General features: G+C 47.3%; 1 protein-coding gene across 14 annotated transcripts in view; it reads left to right on the forward strand.

Annotated features, from left to right (window-relative positions):
• The window catches only part of MTSS1 (MTSS I-BAR domain containing 1), a 162,600-nt gene that overhangs the window by 131,052 nt on the left and 9,689 nt on the right, over positions 1–21,859 (forward strand). For 5 of the 14 annotated variants that reach the window (XM_068983777.1, XM_068983781.1, XM_068983774.1 and 2 more), the window contains 5 exons: positions 3,108–3,119; positions 14,168–14,325; positions 15,490–15,597; positions 16,951–17,048; positions 19,315–19,534. In XM_068983777.1, the coding sequence (XP_068839878.1) occupies positions 3,108–3,119; positions 14,168–14,325; positions 15,490–15,597; positions 16,951–17,048; positions 19,315–19,534 (596 nt within the window). The remainder of the gene's footprint in view (positions 1–3,107; positions 3,120–14,167; positions 14,326–15,489; positions 15,598–16,950; positions 17,049–19,314; positions 19,535–21,859) is intronic. The other 9 variants (XM_068983782.1, XM_068983778.1, XM_068983780.1 and 6 more) reach the window with 3 other exon arrangements.

Raw genomic sequence — 21,859 nt, forward strand, 5'->3', positions numbered from 1 at the left:
CTGTTCTTGGTGCTTCTGCAATTTACATTCTAACTTAGGCACCTGGGAGCTAGTACTCCACAAGTGGAATAGGCTTTGTAGCCGGTGACATTTTAGTGAGTCTAGAGGTAAATGTGAATAAAACTGCCACCCTATTCCATTGTATCTGAGGTTTCATGGAAGAACAGGTTGGTAAAAATTTGGAGCTGAACTCTACCTAATTGACACCATGCCAGCTTTGAGATAAGAGAGATGAATGGGTTTGCAGAGAGGGTCCAAGTCTATGGACTTGATTTGGGAGTTTGGTGGAAAGGTTGAGGTAAGGAAAAAGTAGCTGTTTTACTTTCTCTCTTCCAGAATTTTCTTTTCAGAGGCCTTAAGTTCTTGGCTGCAGTGATAATCCTTTTATCTGAATTCTGCCTGGAGACTGAAACAGTCTCTGTCTGTCACTCAAAGTCACTGGCATTGTCCAATTAGCGGAATTTGGACCTGCAGGGAATGCCTGATAGGTGGATTGCAATGCAACATAAAAGGAAGTTTCTGGCAATTAGACTTGCCCAGCACCGCTTGGGCTGTCTGGAGAGAGGGTAACAAGCTCCCCATCAAGGCGCCGGATGGAAAAAGTCAGGAAACATAGGGTGCAGGACTGTATTACGTGAGAAGACGCTGCTGGTCCTGGGACTGGGGAATAATCAGCTTTTGGTTGTGAGGCACTTGGACCTGAAGGCTGAGACAGTGGAGGCTGTGATCAGGGGTTTCTGAAGCATCCATCTTGTCAACCCCAGTCATATAGCTGATGGTCTTGGGCACCGTATTCTTTCCAGACAAGAGAGCCATGACTGTGTTCTTATGTCTACAAGCCAAGTCAGATTAGTAGCTTAGAGGGTTCCGGATGATTTTCTAGTTGATCCAGGGAACAACTAGAAAACTATTTTTATTTATTTCCTTTATAAAAATTTTTTTCTTCTAAATTATGTAAGTGCCTCTTAAAAACTCACGTTGGTGTATTCCTGGGGTGACTGGAGCGTCCTAGGAGGTACCAGAGTCATCCTTCTGAGTGAATTCTGACGTGCTCTTCTAGAAGATATATGGCCTGAGAATGGACTAGGAGCACTTCAGGTTAAGGGCTGGAGGAAATCTGCTTATATGAGGCTCCCAGTTATTTTGGGGGGTCTGGTTAGCTGAAGTTTCCCCTTTTGCTAACATGCCTCTCTTACCGCTTTCATCCCCTTCAAGTGGTAGCTTCCTAGACTTTTGGCTTATAACATGTTGGTAGATCCTTCTGAGATTTGCACCATGTGTTAGGATGGTTTGAATACATTTTTTTTTTTGGTCCTGATAGAACTAAATTTGGTTTATACAGCCCAATAATCACTTCCTTTTAAATGTGTTTTCAGGCGGTTATTGAGCAGCTTCTTGTCATTCCTTTTTTAAAAACTGTGATCTTTGATCTAAAAATTCTTCTGACTCTTCTTTTCAACATTTAAATGCCTTTATGCATTTAACTGTGGATTTGGCATTCCCTTTGACATAGACACATATGGGATGTGATTTTCGCTTGTGACTAATTTTACCTTAAATTTCACTCTGCAGCTGTATCACCTTTTGCCACATTCTGTATTTGACACTTTTTTACTATCCTGTAGATAATGGTAGTTTATAGCCAGCCTAAAGGTATTTAAATATCACTGTCAAAAAGTGTTTAATGTTTTTTTGGGTTTGATTAGACTTTATCTGAAAATCATTTTAAAACAACGTGACGTGCTCCAGCCGTGGGTGAATATACCTATTTTTGTGGAAGGCAGGCTTCTTGAATACCTATGGGGCATAAACCTAGGTGGGGAGTTGGGGGCTGGAGGGAGAGAGGGTCTCTGCCCTCCAAGAAGTTCCAGGCGAGGGCCAGGGGTCCATGAGTGGGGCAGGGTCAGTCTTGCTGACAGGTCAGGGTGACAAGACAGAGGTAGCAGGAGGGTAGATAAGTGTGGAACTGGCCCAGAAGCTCAGGCTCTGAGTGGAGTCTCTTGAACCCTCATCAGGCCCTGCTGCTTGACATCGGCTCGTGACTTTTAAAGTCCTAGAGTTGGCTGTAACCCAACTGGGGGAAGTAAGAGCGGATCAGAAATGAGAAACATTCTGTGCCATTTGCCCACTTCTGCCACCTCACCATGCAGTCAGCAGCCTTATTCCTCATTTAATTAGTTCTCATATTGTTACTAAAGTGAAGTGAGTGAAGTCGCTCAGTCGTGTCCGACTCTTTGCGACCCTGTGGACTGTAGCCCACCAGGCTCCTCCGTCCATGGGATTCTCCAGGCAAGAATACTGGAGTGGGTTGCCATTTCCTTCTCCAGGGGATCTTCCCAACCCAGGGATCGAACCCAGGTCTCCTGCATTGCAGGCAGACGCTTTAACCTCTGAGCCACCAGGGAAGCCCTCAATATTGTTATTAATTTCACCTAAATAATTATGGTAAAGCCTTCCGTTTCCATCTATAACTACTTTTATCAGAGACATTGAGGGAGGAAACCGCTGGAACATTTTAATATGTTAACCCTTGAGCCTGACCATTGAAATAGTTGAATGTGTCATCTTTCACCCGAGACTGCAGAGCTGATTTATAAACATAATAAACAGACTCCCAGAGTCCCATATTATTCACTGTTATATGAAAGTTTTAAGTTCTTTAAATTTTTTTTTTTTCGTTTTCACCCCAGCTTGAACTTTGGATCCTGGTTTCCTTAGTGACTTTCCAAGTTACAATAAATTACACCTAAAAGCTTTTCTTGTGAAAGCATCTTAATTGACTTCTTACAGGAATATATTCTTCATCTCTCTTTTTAAGAAAAAAAGAAAGAAAAAAAAGTAGTTGCATTCTCTAGGACTGACAATTACAAACTAGGAAGATGTCTGTTTAGATGGAAAGTAAAGACTCTTAGCAAGGCAGGGGAGGGAACCTGGGTTGCAGCTCTCAGTGGCTGTGGGTTTACTCGCCCTGATATGAAATTCCGTGGCAAACCGTGGGCTGTTTTAACACAGGTAAGACTGCTGCCCGAATACCAGTTTGACTTTATTATTTTCCTTTTTGTGTCAATTGTGTATCCTGCACTTTCTCACCGTGTGCCCCCTGCCAGTGGACGCTCTCGGTAAGTCTGTCATCCTGAATCTCCGGTGGCTGGTCACGGTGTGGTCCTTGCTGTGGGCTTTCCGTGGTTGTCCAGACCTATGCTGGTTGCTCCAGTTTTCCTCCCAATTCCGAACAATCAATGGTGCCTACTTAATTTTCCATAACTTTAAGAAAATTGTGTGTGCGTGTGTTTCAACCAATCATTTTCTTTTTTTTGAAATTTGACCCTTTAACGGGTTAGCTTAACATTCTAAGAGTCTTTACATCCTTATAATTCAGTATTAGACTCATGGAAAAAAGAAATACAGAGTGACTTAAACCCTCATTTCCACAGCAAAAAAAAATACATGCATACTTACATATCTAAGTGTATATGTGTGTATTTACATCACAGACAAAACATGGAGAGCTATACTTAATAACTTCTCAAAATAATTCCCAGATCGGATTTGGTTTTATTAAGCTTGCCAGCTATCTTTAACTTAGTCTGCCCAGGACCATTTGGTTTTTTCAAAACCAATCATTTATTTAAAAAAAAAATCAAAAGTATTTCTTATTTCAGCAGAGTTTGTGGAATGTTTCATTTCGAAGGAATCAGATCTTCAAATTCAATAATCGCAGTGATTCTTCTTGACTAAATGTTGACCCTCATTCTGTGGGCGGCAGCGCTAAAACTTCAGGTCGCTTTCGGCGTCTCGTGGCTGTCCCTCTGTCTCGGAAAGGTCTGTCTGTGGGCTGTCCATGTGGTTTATCTTGCCTGAGTGTGCCTGAGTGTTCTCTGAGCCTTTGCACTGAACAGCTCTAAAGAGATTTTTGCACTGGATTCTGTCGTCTACGAGGAACCCAAACCACACGGGTCCCCTCTGGCAGGTGGGGCCAGGATGACCTGCTGTCTCGGGGGACACAACTCTGCCTCCTTCCCGTCACGGTGACATTGGGATAATGTCCCCCACTTTTTAAAAGTGATAATCCTTTCCAGTCTTCAATGCTGTGGTTATGACACAGCTTAGTGTACCTTTGGGAGGAAGGTAAGACACAGTCCCTCTTCTGCTTATTGTGATAAAATTCATATAACATAAAATGTACCATTTTAACCCCTCTAAAGTGTACATTTCATTGGCTTGAGTGCATCCCCAATGCTGTGCAGCCATCACTACTGTCTAATTTCAGGATATTTTCATCACCCCAGAAAGACGTCCCCTGCCATTTAAAACAGTCATGCCTCATTCTCCCTCCCCTTCAGCCCCTGACAGCCATTCGTGTGCTTTCCCTCTGTATGGATTTGCCTGTTCTGGACCTTTCTTATAAAGGGAATCATATAATATGTGGCCTTTTGAGGACACAAAGTTTTATTAAAAACCTTTGCTTGGAAGCCTGGTGTGAGTCTGTCTGTGGTATAAATGGGGCATGCTATTTGTTTTAAATGATGGGCAGTGGGATTAGGGTTGAGTGAAGGAAACACACAGCCTTTTGACTCTGTGACTTGGATTCTACTCATCCTAGGAAGAGTCCCTGCAGCCCCTCTAGTTCTCTGTCTTGCAGGGGCCGGCTCCCAGAGCTAAGCCACAGTGACATAGGATCATGGCAGTGAACTTGGGCGTAAAGATGTAAGAAAGCTGTTTGACTTAAAGCCCTCTTAAATTTTATTTTACAAGTTTTAAGTCGTTTTTGAATCTGGACATGTGTATTTTAACAACATTTCATGATAGTTAAAATGTTTTGGTTTAACAAAAGAAATACATATACATATATATATATATATATATGGAACTTTCTTTCAGTCGGGTCAATAGTATTTACCTTGACTCCTTCAGAAGTATTTACCTTGAATCCTGCATGAGCAGTTAACTGAGGGCCCCCACAGGGAAGACATTTATAACTCAATGAAGTCTACTGAGACAGGGGTACATTGCTCCCTCCAGGAACAGAGACTCTGGTGGAGGCAAGCCAGTTATAGGTGTCCCTCGGGATTCAAGGGGATTCGTTCCAGGGTCTGCCGCATACTATGAGATGCTCAAGTACTATAGTCAGCCCTTCAAATCCACAATTCCATACCCACCGACCCCACTAAGGATTGTAAACAGTACACGACCCACGGTTGGTTCAGTCTGCGAATGAAAAACCCATGGGTTTGGATGGTGATTCTATATTTATTGAAAAAAATCCATGTGAAGTGGACCTGTGTTCAAACCCGTATTATTCAAGGGTCAACTGCAGTTCAGTCTGGTGTGCTCAGCACTGTGATGAGTATCAGCAGAAGGTGCGGTACTGGGGCAAGGCGCAAGAAACCCGTTTACGCTTGGTGTGGGCAGGTGATGAGGAAGATGAAAAGGGATTGGCTGGTGGAGAATGGGGCAGGGGCTGCTCAAGTGAGTGTGTGAGCCATCATCATTTACACGGGGGCACCAGAACCAAAAGGAAGGGTGACCATGCTGCAGGGTGGGGGTCGTGAAATATGTGACCCTGAGTCAGCTTTAGGGGTGAACTGAGAGCCTCAGTGACCTCCACTGCCGATCCTCAGCTACCTGCCTCCAGATGGTTCTATTTCTCAGCCCCATTTCTGATCAGACCCCGTTCTAGACTGACTTTTCCCCCCATCACCCTTTTCCTCCACACGGAGAAAGCAGAAAGCTGGAGTGATGCCGAATCCTTTTTACTGGCCCAGTGGTTTCCACGGGCCCTGGCCGCATCAGCATGAATGTTTGCATTTCCTGGCCGGTTTGTTCTATGCTTTATGAAACTGGCAGAAACCCCTGATGCCCCAGAAACCACAGTCGTTGAGTGGATGGTTCTCCCTGCCTCAGTGGTAAAAACCGAGTGTGTTTCAGCCCCGTCCAACCACCCCGCTGCTTCAGTTTTTGAAGAGGAGTAGCCCTGGGAGCCCTCTTGCCCAGAGGGAGCTCCCACCTACAAATCTGAAGTCCAGGTTATCGGTTAGTGGGTCACCTGGCTTTCTTGCTGGGCATAGTGCAGAGGCTCTGTTCCCTTTGTTGAGTTAGGGGAGATGGAGAAGAATAAGACTACTCAGAAGGAGGTGCGGCCCACACAAAGAGACCCTTCTAGTGGTTAACCCCATCTGCCATGGCTGTGCCTCCAGGCGTGGTCAGAAATTGTCCCCCAGGACCTCCTGGGCCACTGGAGTGAGCATGGAGCTGGAGGCGGCCTGCCCGGAACTGCTGATGATCCGGATTGCGAGACCCAGCCCTGGAAGGAGCCAGCAGCACCAGAAGTCTCCCCTGGATGTTTTCTCTAACCACCTCCCTCTGATGCATGTCAGCTCTCTGCAGAATGACACCCCAAAATAAAAAAGCCTTCCTGAATGCCGAGATGACGGGGTACAAAGAGCTGGTCCATGGTTCTAGGCTGTTTTCTCCACTGCCCGCTTCCCTCCAGTGAGCATCCCTGGAAGGGGTAGACTGCCACATCAGTGCGATTGGGAAACATGTACCTTGAGCCAAAACCAACGATTGTTCTCTATTGGAACCAAAGCTGGAAAAGTTCCCTCTGAGGGCAGGGAGTGGCTGTAAATGCAGACAGGTGATCACTGAGACCCTCCAGGGCTAGTATGACCACTTGTAGCCTTGCGATCTCTCTGGACGTTTAGATGCAACTGCACATAACACAGCAGGGAAGACGGTTGAGTCACTGCTTCTTTCCACGGTTGGGAAAGGTGTGAGAGGAGCCTGCAAAATATTTGAATGGGTGCAGTTTTACTCAATGGGACAACCTGTGTGAAGTGGACAGGGGAGGACTTTTTAATGAGTCAGCATTGGAGAGCCGCGGCCTGATGTACATTCTGGCCCAGGAAGTGCCAGGTAAAGCCATCAGCAGAGTGAGCAGGGAGAAAGGATGCAGCCAGCCATGCCAGCCTGGGCTAACAGGCTGATGGGGAAAAGCATACCAGAGGGGCAGCCTGACTCCTTCCGTCTTAACAGCAGCAGTGGTCAGGCTTTCCTCTTTAGACCCCATGTGGTTCAGTGAGCTATCCCTGACTGTGGTCGGTAGAGATGTGGGAATCTAACAGAAGAAGCTCCCGCAGGGGACTGTTGCATATGTGGTAAAAGTGTGGAGCCTTCAGAGGCCAGGGGATTCCTATTTCATACCTGGGAATGCTAGGTTATAAACGGACTAAGCAGATCCACCCGAGGCCCAGAGCTGTGAGCTCCTTTCCTTTGCAGAGCTGGTCTCTGGGAAAGCCTTGGCCTGATACAGCTCGTCAGGTGTCTTGCTTGTGACTCTGGCTGCAAATGGCTGATTGCAGGAGTCGAAAAGATGCGGAGAAATGTCCCTGTGCACGAGGAGATTTTGTCAAGGTGTGGGTCACCTGGCTTCCCTGTGGCTGCATTTAGAAGCTGGCAAGATGCGTTTAAGGGGGCAGGGGGAGCACACAGCAGGAGCCCAGTGCTTTTCTTGGTGTTAGTTTTGCCAGAAGCTAAAAAGGGCGACGTGCTTGAAATACCCATTCCCCGCACGCCATGGTGTTGATTAACCCCGAGAATGCTGAGCGGGTGGTGTGGTGCAGGGCTAGATGGGCAAATGGGGGTATAGTCCTGCCTTTCTTGAGTTGCGAGCCCATCACAGTTCTCACAGGGTTAAATTGTTTCACTTCTGGTGCCTCTCTTTCATTCTGCATGACTGCCACAGAGAAGCCCGGTGAGCCGAGCGTGTCTTCACACGTTCAGGAAGTAGGTATCAAAGGCCTCCTCTGGGCTAGATCCCCTTGGCGGCTCTGGAGGCACAAGTGGCCTCTGCTCTCAAGCCGTCTCCATGATGGCAAAGGCAGCTATGTTCTAACATCAGTTCTCTGATACCAGCCGGGTATCTGCCAAGTCACATCAGTTCAGATATTAACTACCCGGGGTGGGCTTAGACCCCATGCGCAAACAACAAGATTTTCTCCACTTCAATCACCAGCCACAAGTGGGGTCCACAAGCTACCCACCTGTGTACCCAGCCAACCTCAAATTTAGGGTCTCCCATGAACCCCCTCAGGTTTGACAAGTTTGTTAGAATGACCCACAGAGTTCAGGAAAGCAGTTTTTCTTAGGGCTGCTGGTTTACTATAAAGGAAAGAAATGAACCCCCAGGTGAGGAGCTCCATAGGATGCAAGGCCGGGCCAAGGTGGGTGCAGTCTCCGTGCCCCTGCCAGGCATGTCAGTGTATTCGTGGGAGCTCGCTGCTCCAGAGTTTTTATTGCATTTAATGGTTATGGAGGCAGGCTGTCTCCTGCTGAGATGCCCAGGGTTTAAAGATGCCCTGTTACTGCCAATGGCACCTAACACTCCCTAAAGCTCACCACATGCTGGGTCTGGTGCTGAGTGCATGATGTGAACGAATCCATCTGCTTTCACGACCATGTGAACTTGGTGCTATTTTTTATGTTTAACAGATGAGTAGAAACAGGCACACCCTGTTGAAAGAATAGCAGAAATAGAGTTTGTTTGAATGTGTTCAAGCCCCAAATCTTCCAGTCTTGTCTGATGAAATCTCTCCTTCTTTGGATCCCTGGTTGGTTTTGCTTTGGAAAAATCAATCAAAAACTGCTGCAGGATATATTAAGAGTAGAAAATGACGTATGTAGGAATAATAAGGACAACTACCTTTTGATGGAAAGGGGGCATTTTTCATTCCAAATTCTAAATCTCCAGCATCACCTTGCATGCCTGTCTCTGAAATTATATCCCATATTTCAGTATTTATATCCCTTATTGCATTGACTGCAGATGCCATCAATGGTAAGATGCATTATTATTTTCTCACTGATGAAAAAAATTTTTTAAATGCCGTGTAAACTATGACTCCTACTGACTGTAAGATATATCTTAATTTTTAAAGTATAGACATGAAAAAGCAAGCATCTTCAGATGAAACATAGTATTTGCACGAGTGTGTCAGGGACATATGGAAGTCATTTTATGGGATTCTAATCGCAGGGCTTATGTGTGCTATGAGCAGGAAGCTACGAAGAATGCAGGCTTCTGAATGGGAAAGACGGAGAATCGGCATCTGTCTGCGTCCACTCCTAGCTCAGGGGCTCTTGCACGCCACCCTAATCTCAGTTTACCCCTCTGTCAAATGGAGGCGTTAATTCCTGCCTTGAACGTTTATGTAAAGATTAAGGAAAATGTAAATGTTGGGAAAATATGGAATCTTGGTTTCATTCCAGAAAGCTTTGTGAATTCTCCCTACCTACTTACCAATTTTTTTTTTCTCCTTTGAGGGTTCTGCTTTGGTCCATGACCTGCTGCCTATTAATAGTGCTTTTGCCCCAGGAGCATTTTTTTGTAAAGAGAATAATCATATGATTTCCCCTGTTGGGGGAAGTAAAGGAGCTGCTGGCTGTATTCATCAGAATTCTCCAGCATGAATCCAGCCAAGACCTGGAAACTCGCAGGGGAAAAAAATTCTCGAGACTGAGATGACTTTTTACAGAAAAGGCCACAAGCAGTGCTTTACTCAGGAATTTTGTCTGGAAAGCCTGTTTAAGCCCTCTCTTCTCTTGGCTGATGGGCGGCCCTGGAGATTGTTCGTTTTCCAGTGTTAGGCCATTTAAGGGCATGATGGTTGGGCCAGTCAGTAAACTCAGGTCGTGCTGGTATTCAGTGCCTCATGGCGCTCAGTCACGTCCAACTCTTTGTGACACCGCCGTGGACCATGCCCTACCAGGCTTCTCTGTCCATGGGATTTTCCACGCAAGAAGACTGGAGGAGGTTGCCATTTCCTCCTCCATGGGTGTCTTCCCAAGCCAGGGATCTAACCAAGAGTCTCTCTCCGGTGGCACCTGCGCTGGCAGGGGGATTCTGTACTACTGAGCCACCTGGGAAGCTCCTATCAAGGCCTCATTCACTTCCAAATATTTGAGTATGTGCCTTCCAGGCAGGTGTGCTGAGGTAGAAGATACAGTGCTGAGCAAAAATACTTGTGGTTTCTGTCCTCGTGGGGCTTCCTGATCACCAGGGGAGACTGGCGTCCGTGGAAGAACTGGAGGCGTAAAGATGAAATGAGAACTGGGAGGAGTGTCGTGAAGGCTGTGTTGAAGGAATCTCTGAGAATTAAATACGAGAATTTAGTCTGGTTGAGAAGGTTCAGGGAGGGCTTCTGTGAAGAACTGTGACCTGAGAATGAACAGATGGCGGAGGGAGAGGGGATGTTTAGGGGGTGGAGCCGGACGCCGGAGCAACGGGAGAGGAGCGGGCAGGGCCTGAGGCCGGCCTCAGAAGCCGACCCACGGACGTCTCGCAGGGCAGGCCGTGTTCACGACGCCGGACTTGTTACTGTTTGGGCTGCACAGTGCGGTGGCATCCAAGATCTTAGTTCCTCATCCAGGGATCGAACCCATGCCCCTGCATTAGGAGTGTGGAGTCTTAACCACTGGACCGCCAGGCGAGTCCCCACTGAACTTTCTTGAAAGCAGTGGGAGCTACTGAGAAGAGAGAAGATTTGCATTTTGAAAGTAATTCAGGGCTGTTCCAGGCAAGCTCGTCCAAATGCGGTCAGAGTGACCTATTAGGGGCGGATGGAGCCGTCCAGGTGAGAGATCAAGGTGGCGCAGTGAGGGTGGGAGTAGCAGAGACGAAAGAGGAGACGGCGTCAAGTCCACACGGGAGCAGCTGCAGTCATCGGCAGCGGCTCTGCCAACATTGCTGATGGGAGGCAAATGAATGGGCTTTTGTATATTAAATAAGTGCTGAGGCAACTCCAAATTTGTGGACCTAAAAAATGACTGTAAGAACCAGTATATCCAACTGAGACATGGAATAATTTCTTCCACTTTTTTTTTTTAATAAATAGATGTTGTGGTTACTGAATTTAAGAAATAAACATTGTGTTTCTAGGTTATGATATATCCCACATGGAAATGTATTCACTGTGACGATAATTATAGCAATCTTTACAGATTATACTTATTTTAGAATACTATAATTTGAAAGTCCTTTAATTATAACATAATACATATTTAAAATAACTTGACTAATCATAGAATGATTTAAATTTATATTTACCAGATTAGGTAACACTTGGTTCTAGTCACTTTGCTTTCCTATGTCTGTATTTTTAGAAATCAGTGTCATTAATCACAGATAGATGTGCACCTTACAACTTGTGAAAGGAAGTAAAGATACCCATTTCCCCAATTTCTTATAATTATAGGCTAGTATTGAAAGAAATTGCTACCATAATTAAACTTGCTGCCTCTGGAGTTAAGAACTTGCTGACTTGGTCCGTGGTCCTCCACGGTCCCTTAGTTGGAGCATCCTTGGAGAGACTGAGAGGCTTACAAGAAGGCCTTGGGACCAGCCACAACCACAGGGCCTCACTGCAGGCTTGGCCAGGCTGTTTGACAGGTGGTAGAGAAACAGAGAATTTCATTACCAAAGGGCTTGTATCATATACACAACCAGTGTGTGTGGATTCAGCTGCACAAGCCAGCATTTTGTTTACTTATTTTCAAAAAGTTTTTGGCTGTGCCTTGCTTTTGAGATCTTAGTTTCCTGCCCAGGGATGGAACCTGGGCCCTTGGCAGTGAAAGCGCAGTGTCCTAACCACTGGGACTTCCCTGGCAGTACAGTGGTTAGCATTCCATGCTTCCCCTGCAGGGTGCATGGGTTCAGTCCCTGGTCAGGGGACTAAGATTCGGCCTGGTGTTTCGCCCAGTCAAAAAAAAAGAATAGGGAAAATTCTCAATTTCATGGGACTGGGGTGCCCGCTCACTCGCCTCCCCGCAAGTCCCCCTGGAGAATGGAAGGGTGCTTTAACAAGTTTCTTGTCTACAAAAACTCATGAAACCTGTGACTCTGCAGCTGGGTAATGTGTGAAACTGGCTCCCAGGCAGAGAAACTGGAAGAACAGGTAGAATTATCAGGGTCAGGGAGGGATGGTGGCTGATAACAGCAAAAAGTTCTCAGAGCAAAGTGAAAGTGAAGTCACTAAGTCGTGTCTGACTCTTTGCGACCCGTGGACTGTAGCCCACCAAGCTCCTCCGTCCATGGGATTCTCCAGGCAAGAACACTGGAGTGGGTTGCCATTTCCTTCTCCAGGGGATCTTCCCAACCCAGGGATCGAACCCAGGTCTCCCGCATTGTAGGCAGATGCTTTAACCTCTGAGCCACAAATTCTCACATAATTGTTGGATAAAAAATCCCTCCGCATGGAATTAAACACTGTTTTGCTGCACCCAGCACATATGCTCACCTGACCAGTTAGGACTCCATGTACAGACCACTGACTGTACTGGAACGCCATCTAAGGCATTTTCAGGGATGACCTTTGCCCCCGATTTTCCCCTTTTATGCTAACTTAGAACTTCAGTTCAGTTCAGTTCAGTCGCTCAGTTGTGTCCGACTCTTTGCGACCCCATGAATCGCAGCACGCCAGGCCTCCCTGTCCATCACCAACTCCTGGAGTTCACTCAGATTCACGTCCATCGAGTCAGTGATGCCATCCAGCCATCTCATCTTCTGTTGACCCCTTCTCCTAGAACTTAACCCCTACCAAAAATCCAGTGACTTTTGCTAGTTGGATGTTCTTGACGCCTGACTGCCTTTCTGGCTCCAGAGGAAGCTTTCTCATCTGCTTGTGAGAAAATACAGAATATATTCCTACATTCAAGGCAGTTTTCCCTGACTCTGTACTTTTTCAAACCAAATAACACATTGCATCTAAGTGTTCTCTGTGGCATCCTTAAAGAGGAGGGTGCATGGTGACTGGCCAGGTCCCTTTCTAGGTGGCGGGTGGAATCCAGTCCCTCGACTTGAGGCAGCTGGGAAGGAGGAGGAGGAACCCAGAGTCAGAGGGTCAGGCGGTGTGCGCTCTGACTTCCTGCCCCTGCATGGCCCCAGACAGTCGTCCCTCTCCCCTCCTCTGAACTGGGAGCAGATTGGTTTGGATAACCCGTGGTGCCCCCTCCATGCTAACATTCTGTTTAAAACACCTATTGAGTACCTGTTGTATGCACCTATTAAATACCTTTTGAGTACCCGTTGTATACACCTGTTAAACACCTATTGAGTACTTGTTGTATATACAGAGAGCATTTCACTGCAGGCTAGGCTGGGAGAGTCCAAGCTTCTGTCCAGAAGGAGTTCAGAGATTCTTTTTCTGGTTCAGGTGGTAGGTGAGCATGGGAGCCCAGTGTGGAAGCTCATGAGCTGGTCTCCTGATGGTCACCTTCTTGTCCTCAGATCAGATTTACAATAGCCACACCCTCTGATACAGTGTCTATTTGCCCAGCTTTATCCATGTTTATCCAGACTTCTGTAAATATTCTCAGTCCAGGGGCCAAACAGTGTGTGTCACAACAACTTAGCAGTTGTGATGAGAGTGGGTATAGACAGCCTGAAAATGAATGGGCGTGACTGTGTGCAAATAAAACTTTATTTATAAAGACAGTTGCCTCAGCAAGTTCTTGAGTTGTTGAAAAGTCTAGGAATGGGTGCCTCTGCGTATCTGGGGTCTGTGGATGGGGCCAGGTGATTCCCAGGCACGGGCCAGCCTCAGTACCCAGGCCCCCTTCAGTCCTCCACCAGCAGAGCTCTGACTGCGGGTCTTTTTGTTGCTGAGCTTGTCCTACAGGAAGGGCCTTCAGGACTCGCCACTAGGGAGTTAAACTAGCTGCCAGGGAGTCCCAGGGGCTCCTCGGAGCCAGGAGAGCTGATGCTAGCCCCCTTTGTATTCCGGGACAGACACTTCTCTTCTAGACAGAGGCTCTTTTATTGAGCATGACCCAACAAAACCAGCTTGTGCCCATTTTTGGAAACATCCACAGGCCTTCAACTTGTTCTTCATACCTTAGCCTCTTCAGAATGCAAATCAGGAGATGTTACCCCAGGACATTTTACTTGTCATAAATAAATCAGGATAAGCATCCCCTTTGGGCACTAGAAATTGGAAATGGCTGATCCTAGAAAAACAGCTTCTTTAGATCCTTTCTGGGTATAAATAAATGATTTTTTAGAAGTCCCAGGGAATTGTGGTTTCCGCTCCAGCAGGGACCCGAGGGAGGAGGACACTGCTTCCAGGAGCTGCTGTTTCAGCAAGCCAAGCTCCGGGCTTTGTTTCATTTGCAGGGCGAGGTGACATCCAGCCCCAGCTGGACAGCGCGCTCCAAGACGTCAATGACAAGTATCTCCTGTTGGAAGAAACAGAGAAGCAGGCTGTCCGGAAGGCTCTGATCGAAGAACGCGGCCGGTTCTGCACCTTCATTTCTATGCTGCGGCCCGTGATTGTGAGTCAGTGGAAAGTTCCAGAAAGCTTAAACTGCCAGTTCTGAGGAGACCCTCCTTGTTTATCTGGAGGCACTGAGAAGTTGCAGTGTGTCAGGAATCATGATGGTGGAGTCAGGATTATGGACCAGCACTTGTCTACAAGTTGCTGATGGCCACACGGCTTCTGAGCAATGGTGGTTCCGCTTACTTTTTCTCCTCAAAATGGCCCCACAAAATTGTTCCCAAAGTTGGTCCCCAGACCAGCAGCATCACCTGGGAACTGGTTAGAAATATGCATTCTCAGACCCAACCCAGACCTACTGAACCCACAGCTCTGGGGCTGGGAACCCCACCCAGGCATCTGGGCTGTTGAAGCAAGTCCTCCAGCTGATTTTGAGACCCAGTGACTGAGATGAGTGCCAAGGAGTGACTGTGAGGTTAATAGGGGAAAAGCCTCAGTGAATCAACGCAGACTTAGTGTTGAAGTCAATTAGTTGAATGCTTTGAAAAGTTCTGCTGGAGCTTTTCTTGAGGCTGATACAAATGCACCAGCTGCCTTCCCTCAGCCCTGGCAAAATGCCCAGATCTGAGTTGTTCCCCTGAGCGTAGTGCTTTCCCGTGAATCGTTCTTACCTGGGTCCACAGCCCCAGCTTACTGCTTTGGTGATGTCCTTCTTCCATAGTCCATAGTTTGCCTCACTTGCCACTGACTAAAGTTGATGGAAAAAACAAAGACGGGGCAGTTAACCTCCAGTGAAGACACGTGCTGTCACTTAGGTCTGCCAAATCTGGACCAGAACATCCCCAAATGGTGTCATCTGCTGAAGTCGATTGACTTCCAGGGGGAGGGGGCAGGGGAGCCCTGGCCTGCGGAGGGAGCTGTGCTGCAGGATCCCACCCACAGGCAGACCCCTCCGCCCCCAGCAGGGGCGCCGGCCCCCAGACGCTTTTAGGAAGGCCTGTGTGTTTGCTGTGTAGCACACAAGTCACTCCGTGGTTATGGCTGGTTCCTTGTTCTCCATTTCCCCAAAGAAAGGGCTGGTAAATGGCTTCAGCAAAGATAAACCAGTCCTTGTGTTCCTCTTCTGAAAAGTTGGAAGTGTGGACAGCGTCCCTAATAAAAACAGCTGGATCCAGGTGATAGAGTGAATCATGCGTGGCAACAGGTTGTGAATTACTTTCAGGAGGAAGAAATCTCAATGCTGGGGGAAATCACTCACCTGCAGACCATATCGGAGGATCTGAAAAGCCTGACCATGGACCCTCACAAACTGCCCTCCTCAAGTGAACAGGTAGGCATCGTGGGGTAGGTGCTCAGGACAAGAAACCCAGTAGATGAAGGTTCAAAGTCCTGAGGGCTCCTTGCGGCAATCTCTCATTTAAAATGGCATCGTGTTTTACATTGTGACATGTGGCTGTCATCCGCACAGGTTATCATAGAGCACCTACTGTGTGCCAGGCTCTGCTCTGAGCTCTTTACATAGACTTCCTCTGTGAATCCCCACCAATATCCGCATTTTACAGAGGACCTTGAAGCACTGAGAGATAAAGTCACTTAACCAGGCAGTTACTGGTAGAACTGGGATTTAAACCAAGCTGTCAGTTCCCTCAGCCCGTGCTTTTAATCATGTGTTCACTGACCCTCTAGAGATGAACTCCACTAGGAACATGACGGTGGGGTCTCTTGGTCATCACTGTAAATCATTCTCTCTGGATTTCTCCATTCTAAGTAAGGATGAATGAGGGTCTCACTTATGAAAAAGGTGACTTCATGTTGGTTCATTTGGTTCATGTGACATTAACACTATGTTCAGTGGGGCAACAGCTGAAAAATCACATGCTTTTGCCTTTCATATAAAATTCTTATTGTTGCCTTGGAAGCCAGCTCAGCAGACAAATTTGGGAGCTTATATTTTCCATCTTGCAAAATTGCTTTTATTAGACTACAGCCTGCAGGCATTCACTCAGTAAGCAGATATTTATTGAGCACCTACTATGTGAATAGAAACTAGAGCTTACATTCAACTGGCTCTTTGTTAAGTAAGGGAGACAGATGTAGAAGTAATTATGAAAAAATTGGTTTGTTCTTGATTCTGTCAGGTTTTATTGGTCAGATGGAGGCATGAGTAGCTATCAAGTGACTAAGACGTAAGATCAGTTCAATTCAGTAGCTCAGTTGTGTCCGACTCTTTGCGACCCCATGGACTGCAGCATGCCAGGCCTCCCTGTCCATCACCACCTCCCGGAGTTCACTCAGACTCACGTCCATTGTGTAAAATCAGCACATCCTAAAAGCATTATCGTCTATGTTGTGCTGCAAACAAAAACCCTATAAATTCTAACCTTGATGTAAATGTCTCTTATGAATTATAACTGTAAATCTTTTTCCTTTTGACAGCTATGGTGTGGTTTTCCTCTCCCTTCCCCGTTAATTACGTCTTTGCTTGTCTCAGAAAAAGGATTATGACACTGATGGATTGGTACTATGATTCTTCCATTGAAAGGAAAACTCTTCACAACATGTTTTTCTTTGATCCCCACTCTTCCATGATGGTGGAGTTTTGACGTTACGACAGTTGTTGAGATCTGATGGATAATGTTTCCCTCCTCCGCACTTTGCTGACCCTCCTGCTCTGTCCCCTTAGGTGATTCTGGACTTGAAAGGCTCTGATTACAGTTGGTCTTACCAGACCCCACCCTCTTCTCCGAGCACCACGATGTCCCGCAAGTCAAGCGTCTGCAGGTAGGTGAAGCCAGGCTGGGCTGTTGCCTTGAGGATGTGGCATTTTGCTTTACACTAATTGTGAATGTTGGAGCCAGTCTTGGGCTCTGAAGTAGCGCATTTTAAACAGGAAATGGTGATTGGGTGAAAGGATCCCATCATGATTTTGGTCTTACTCTTTAGTTTCAGAATTAATTTTGGGTGAGAAGGAAAAATCCCATCAGACCTTAAATTGGTGGACACAGCTTTCTCTGTCAGGGTATATGGTACAAAATCTCCCCATTTTATGAATTCTCACTGGATTTTCCTGTTTAGCAGAGTAGAAACCACATGGGCTCCCAAAGGGCGAACAGGGGTCAGTTCTCGTGCAGACGCATCTCGCTGTGGCCAGAACAGATGAAGGCAATGACAGTGGCTCCTGCTCCTACTTGCCCCCCAGTCTTTGTCTCAGGGCTTCACAAAGTGAATAGAACTCTTGATCTGTTAACCTCTCCCACCACCACCGTCACTGCTTTGTTAGGTGTTATTGTTAACCTGGTGGCTCGGGGTCCATCGGAATAGTTCTGCCATCGGTCAGCAACACTGTTCCCTGGCAGCGTTCTGTTCAAGACCAGTCTTGACTTGCCCAAGGCCAAGTTGATTATTCCCTTCCCGTGGAGGCAGACACACCCTCGTGCATCATGTCCTTCTTGGTACACTCTCCCTGCTGATCTTTTCCTTTGACTTTTCAAAGCCGAATGGATTTCCTCTTCCTGTGACTTAGCGTTGAGAGTAAAGAACAGGATGGAGCTGCCGAATCTGTGTGTGGGAATCTCTCTCTACACACGTGTGTGTGTGTGTCTTACATTTCATGTTTGAGCTCGTGCAGTGTACAGGGAGCAGGAAGTTCAGACTTGAGATGCTCCAGCCTGACATCCTGCAGCCTGAGGGTGGCGGTTGTCATCTTTTGTATGCTGTGTGTGTGTGTGTGTGTGTGTGTGTGACACGTCTACTGAGGTTTTTTTCTATTGAGGATTTTTTCTTTTTGTTTGGTAACGAAGTAAACTTTATCTCGTTAGTATAAAACAAAGCTGCGTGAGTCTCCTTCTGTAGTTTTAATGTCAACAGGAACTCCTGTCATATGGACAGCGCTGGTCGTGAGGTTGCTGTGAGCGTTGCTGCCAGTATCCGCCTGCCCTGTTCTGGCTGATGGGCGGGGCGGGGAAGCAAAACTCATGAGAATTATCCTTGATCTCCTCCAGCACACTTCGCTATGTCTGTTGGAACGTTAGCACCAAGTCATTCCAGCATAGAACACCAGAAGAAGGTAGTCAGCCCTTGACTGTCTTATTAGCTGGCTGAGTTTGTGAAATTTGATGAGAATCTCTTGCGGAGTTAGAAGCAGAAACCACAAATCTTCTAATCCCAGTCTGGGTTGTTTATTTCACGCCTTCTGACGCTGCTACAGCTGCCCTTTATCTGTCAGCTCTGCCAGTTTGGGCCAGGAGACTTTGTTCAGTTTTCCAGGTTTCATAATTTGAGTGTAGGACATACTGCTTACGACTGGAAATGGAACAGGCAGAACTCCAGAGGGCAAGTGTCATTTTCCGACATCCTGTTTACTGTTCCATCCTGGAAGCAAACAGCTTCGATTGATGACCTTTGGTCCCTGAAAGCTGCCTGCCTCTTGCCAGGTGTTCTGTTTGCTGGGCTCACAGATAGTTCAACAGAGAAGTACCTGTGTTCAGGGTCAAACCATTCATTAAACCACCAACTTTGTTAATAATAAAATGTAAAATACACAAACACAGAGTTGTCTCACATATGGGTATCTTGAATTAGACACACTTAGGATCCAATCACCTTGAGGAATCTCTTGGTGCCAAGCGATGGTTGGCCAGGTTGATCCCGATGGTTCACCTAAGGAAGACACTTGGGTGTTCCAACTAGGTCATGCTGAAGCCTTCATATGGTTTTTGTGAGTAGAGGGTATGAACCTTTTTCATGCCTCAGACATCGAGTCCCCTGGCTTTGCTGGTCGGTGACACAGCAGAGCTGGGCAGCACTTGACTCTCTAAAATCACAGCCTTCCATCCTAAAGATGCCTCATTGCGTCTCGGAGAACTACGTCTCCATAGCTGGTTTTCGCCCCTTGCTCACACAGAAAAGACCTTTTGTTTACTCGCTTAGTGATTGGGTGTTTTGAAAACACGTCTCACTGTGTGCGCTGCTTCTTGGGGCTGGGGGCCGGTTGCGTGATGCCGTTCTCCCCCGTCACCCCTTGCCATCTGTCCCGCTGCCCCCGCAGCAGCCTGAACAGCGTCAACAGCAGCGACTCGCGGTCCAGCGGCTCCCACGGCTCCCACTCGCACTCGCCCAGCTCCCACTTCCGCTACCGCGGCTCCAGCCTGGCCCAACAGGCGCCCGTGCGGCTGTCCAGCGTGTCCTCCCACGACTCAGGGTTCATCTCCCAGGACGCCTTCCAGTCCAAGTCGCCGTCCCCCATGCCGCCCGAGGCCCCCAACCAGGTAAGGGTGTTCTTGGCCCCAGGAGCAGCCGCCACACCTGAGGCCCTGGATCAGTCTTGATGGCTGGAACCAGAGAGGGAACCGGAGAGCTTGGACAGACCCTGGTCGTCTGGCATGGGGAACCTCTGGTTTAATTTCTCATCTTTAGATGAGCTGATCCCCTAAAGGGAGAGAATATAAGTGGGGGTTAAAACTTAGGATTGGGCTTCCCTGGTAACTCAGATGGTAAAGAATCCACCTACAATGCAGGAGACCTGGATTCGATCCCTGGGTGGGGAAGATTCCCTGGAGAAGGAAATGGCTAACTACTCCAGTATTCTTGCCTGGAGAATCCCATGGACAGAGGAGCCTGGCGGGCTACAGTCCATGGGGTCTCACAGAGTTCGACACCACTGAGTGACTTTCACTCACTCAAAGCTTATGATCACCATGTGGGTGATAGTTGTCACCCCATTGATTTGGAGAGTTTTCACACTTGTATAGACAGGTATGTAGACAGACTCAAAGTCTTGGAGTCTTGGCTGCTCTCTGTGTCCCTGTGGCTGGCTTGGCATGATATAGTCATTATCCCATTTGCACACGGGAACAGAGATTCTGCTGTTGAACAACGCCTCGGAGCCCTTCCTTGGCACTTTCAGCTTCCTTGTATCAATTTATGATGAGGATGAGAATAAGAAAGTATCTTCAGTGCTCATGCAGGTAATTCTGTGGGCATCTTCCTCCTGGGAGAAGGGGAGGTGTTGAGTTTCTTTGAATACAGTTGGGTTAGATGGCACTAAATGCCAAGCCCTTTAGCTGCAGAAGAGCAGACGGCAGGAGCTGGGCATCGAACACCCTTCACCTGCTCCACTGGGTCCCTTTTTTGTGTCAGTGGGTTGGCATCTAGACTAGCAAGCACAACATACAGGCAACTGGGAAATGTGAACATCCAGGATGTCCCCTCAGCGCCATCTGCTGGGGAGCATGGTGACTGCGAGCCCATTGCATATTGGGTTTGCCAAAAAGATCATTAGGATTTTTCCAAAGTAAGACATTACAAACTTTTTGGTCAACCCAATATAATACATTTTGAGACCAACCACAGCCTTTGGCCCAAGATCCTTTGGATTCAGAAGGTCACGTGCTTGTCTTGTTCATCCAGGTATCCAATTTGCCTGAGAGTCAACAAGTATCTCCTGGGTGCCAGGCACCGTCCTAGGAGCTCCTGCCTATTGTCTATGTAGTCCTGCCAGCAGCCGCTTGGAGTGTTGTTATCCTTGTTTTGTTGGAGAAACAGGCTAAGATGTAAAGCAGTCTGCCCGAGTGGCACAGTTATGTGACCTGTAGTCAGGGATCTGGAACGAGGGTTTCTAGCAACTGGTCCAGCGGCCTTTCTGCCATAACGTGCCCCTAGCAGAGTGTTCTGGGGAGCACTCCACTTTGAGGAAGCATCTGTCATGTTCTGGGAGCCAGACAGCCACTCGCATGATGCATCTGACATTGGTGAACCCAGAGCCGCTCAGCCTGGAGCCCCGCCTTTGGCGTTTCACAGCTGTCCCTGGGGGCATTGTTGCCTCTCTCTGTCTTCCTGGGGTTGAGATTCAATTTTAAGCAGAAATGCTTGGAGCTGGGAGCTGCAGCTTTAAGTCCTCTACTTGTCCTAGTTGGGTGCTTTGGCTCACTCACTCTCTTAAGAGGTCCCACCTTGTGTGGCACTAAACTGTACCTGCGTGTCTCATGAGCCTTGAGTGAGTGTGGTAGAGAGGGAGCAGGGATTTGCAGCTCCTCAAAGGCTTTTCTAATGTGCAGTGTCATTCTGTGTGTGTTTTTAATCAACTGATGCATTAACAAAATATCGTGCGCTAACACCCCTTTCTAAAAAAAGAGGCCATGTGCTCCAGCGTTGCTGAATGAAGCGGGGCTTCTGCCTCCAGTCATGTCAAGGGAAACAGAAGGCGGGATTGTTGGGATTTACTTAAATCTGAAAGCCGGTGCCTAAGATAAATGCTTGGCTAAGCAACTCTAGGGTAGTTTGAGTAAACTCAGGGATGCTGCAGAATTTAATTGAGAATTCTGTTTTTCTTGAAAAAGGCGTTATGGCTGCTTCTAAGGCAGAGGGGAAATTTAAGGAGATTGTACACCTCACACAGGGCAGAGGGTATAGTTTCCTAGGGGAAGTATTATTACCTTTATTTGGGTGGGAGGAAGGGAGCACACATCCATAAGCAGGGAAATCCCTCGGGTGCATGGGTGTAAATGAATGCCTCGTGGCAGGATGTTTTCAGGATTCTCCCACTGTCCTCTACTCTGCTCTTTACAAGTTGTGCCACGTGTGCCCAGGAGAGA

The sequence above is a fragment of the Capricornis sumatraensis genome, chromosome 11, assembly GCF_032405125.1.
Source record: "Capricornis sumatraensis isolate serow.1 chromosome 11, serow.2, whole genome shotgun sequence".
In the NCBI taxonomy this organism is placed as follows: domain Eukaryota; kingdom Metazoa; phylum Chordata; class Mammalia; order Artiodactyla; family Bovidae; genus Capricornis; species Capricornis sumatraensis.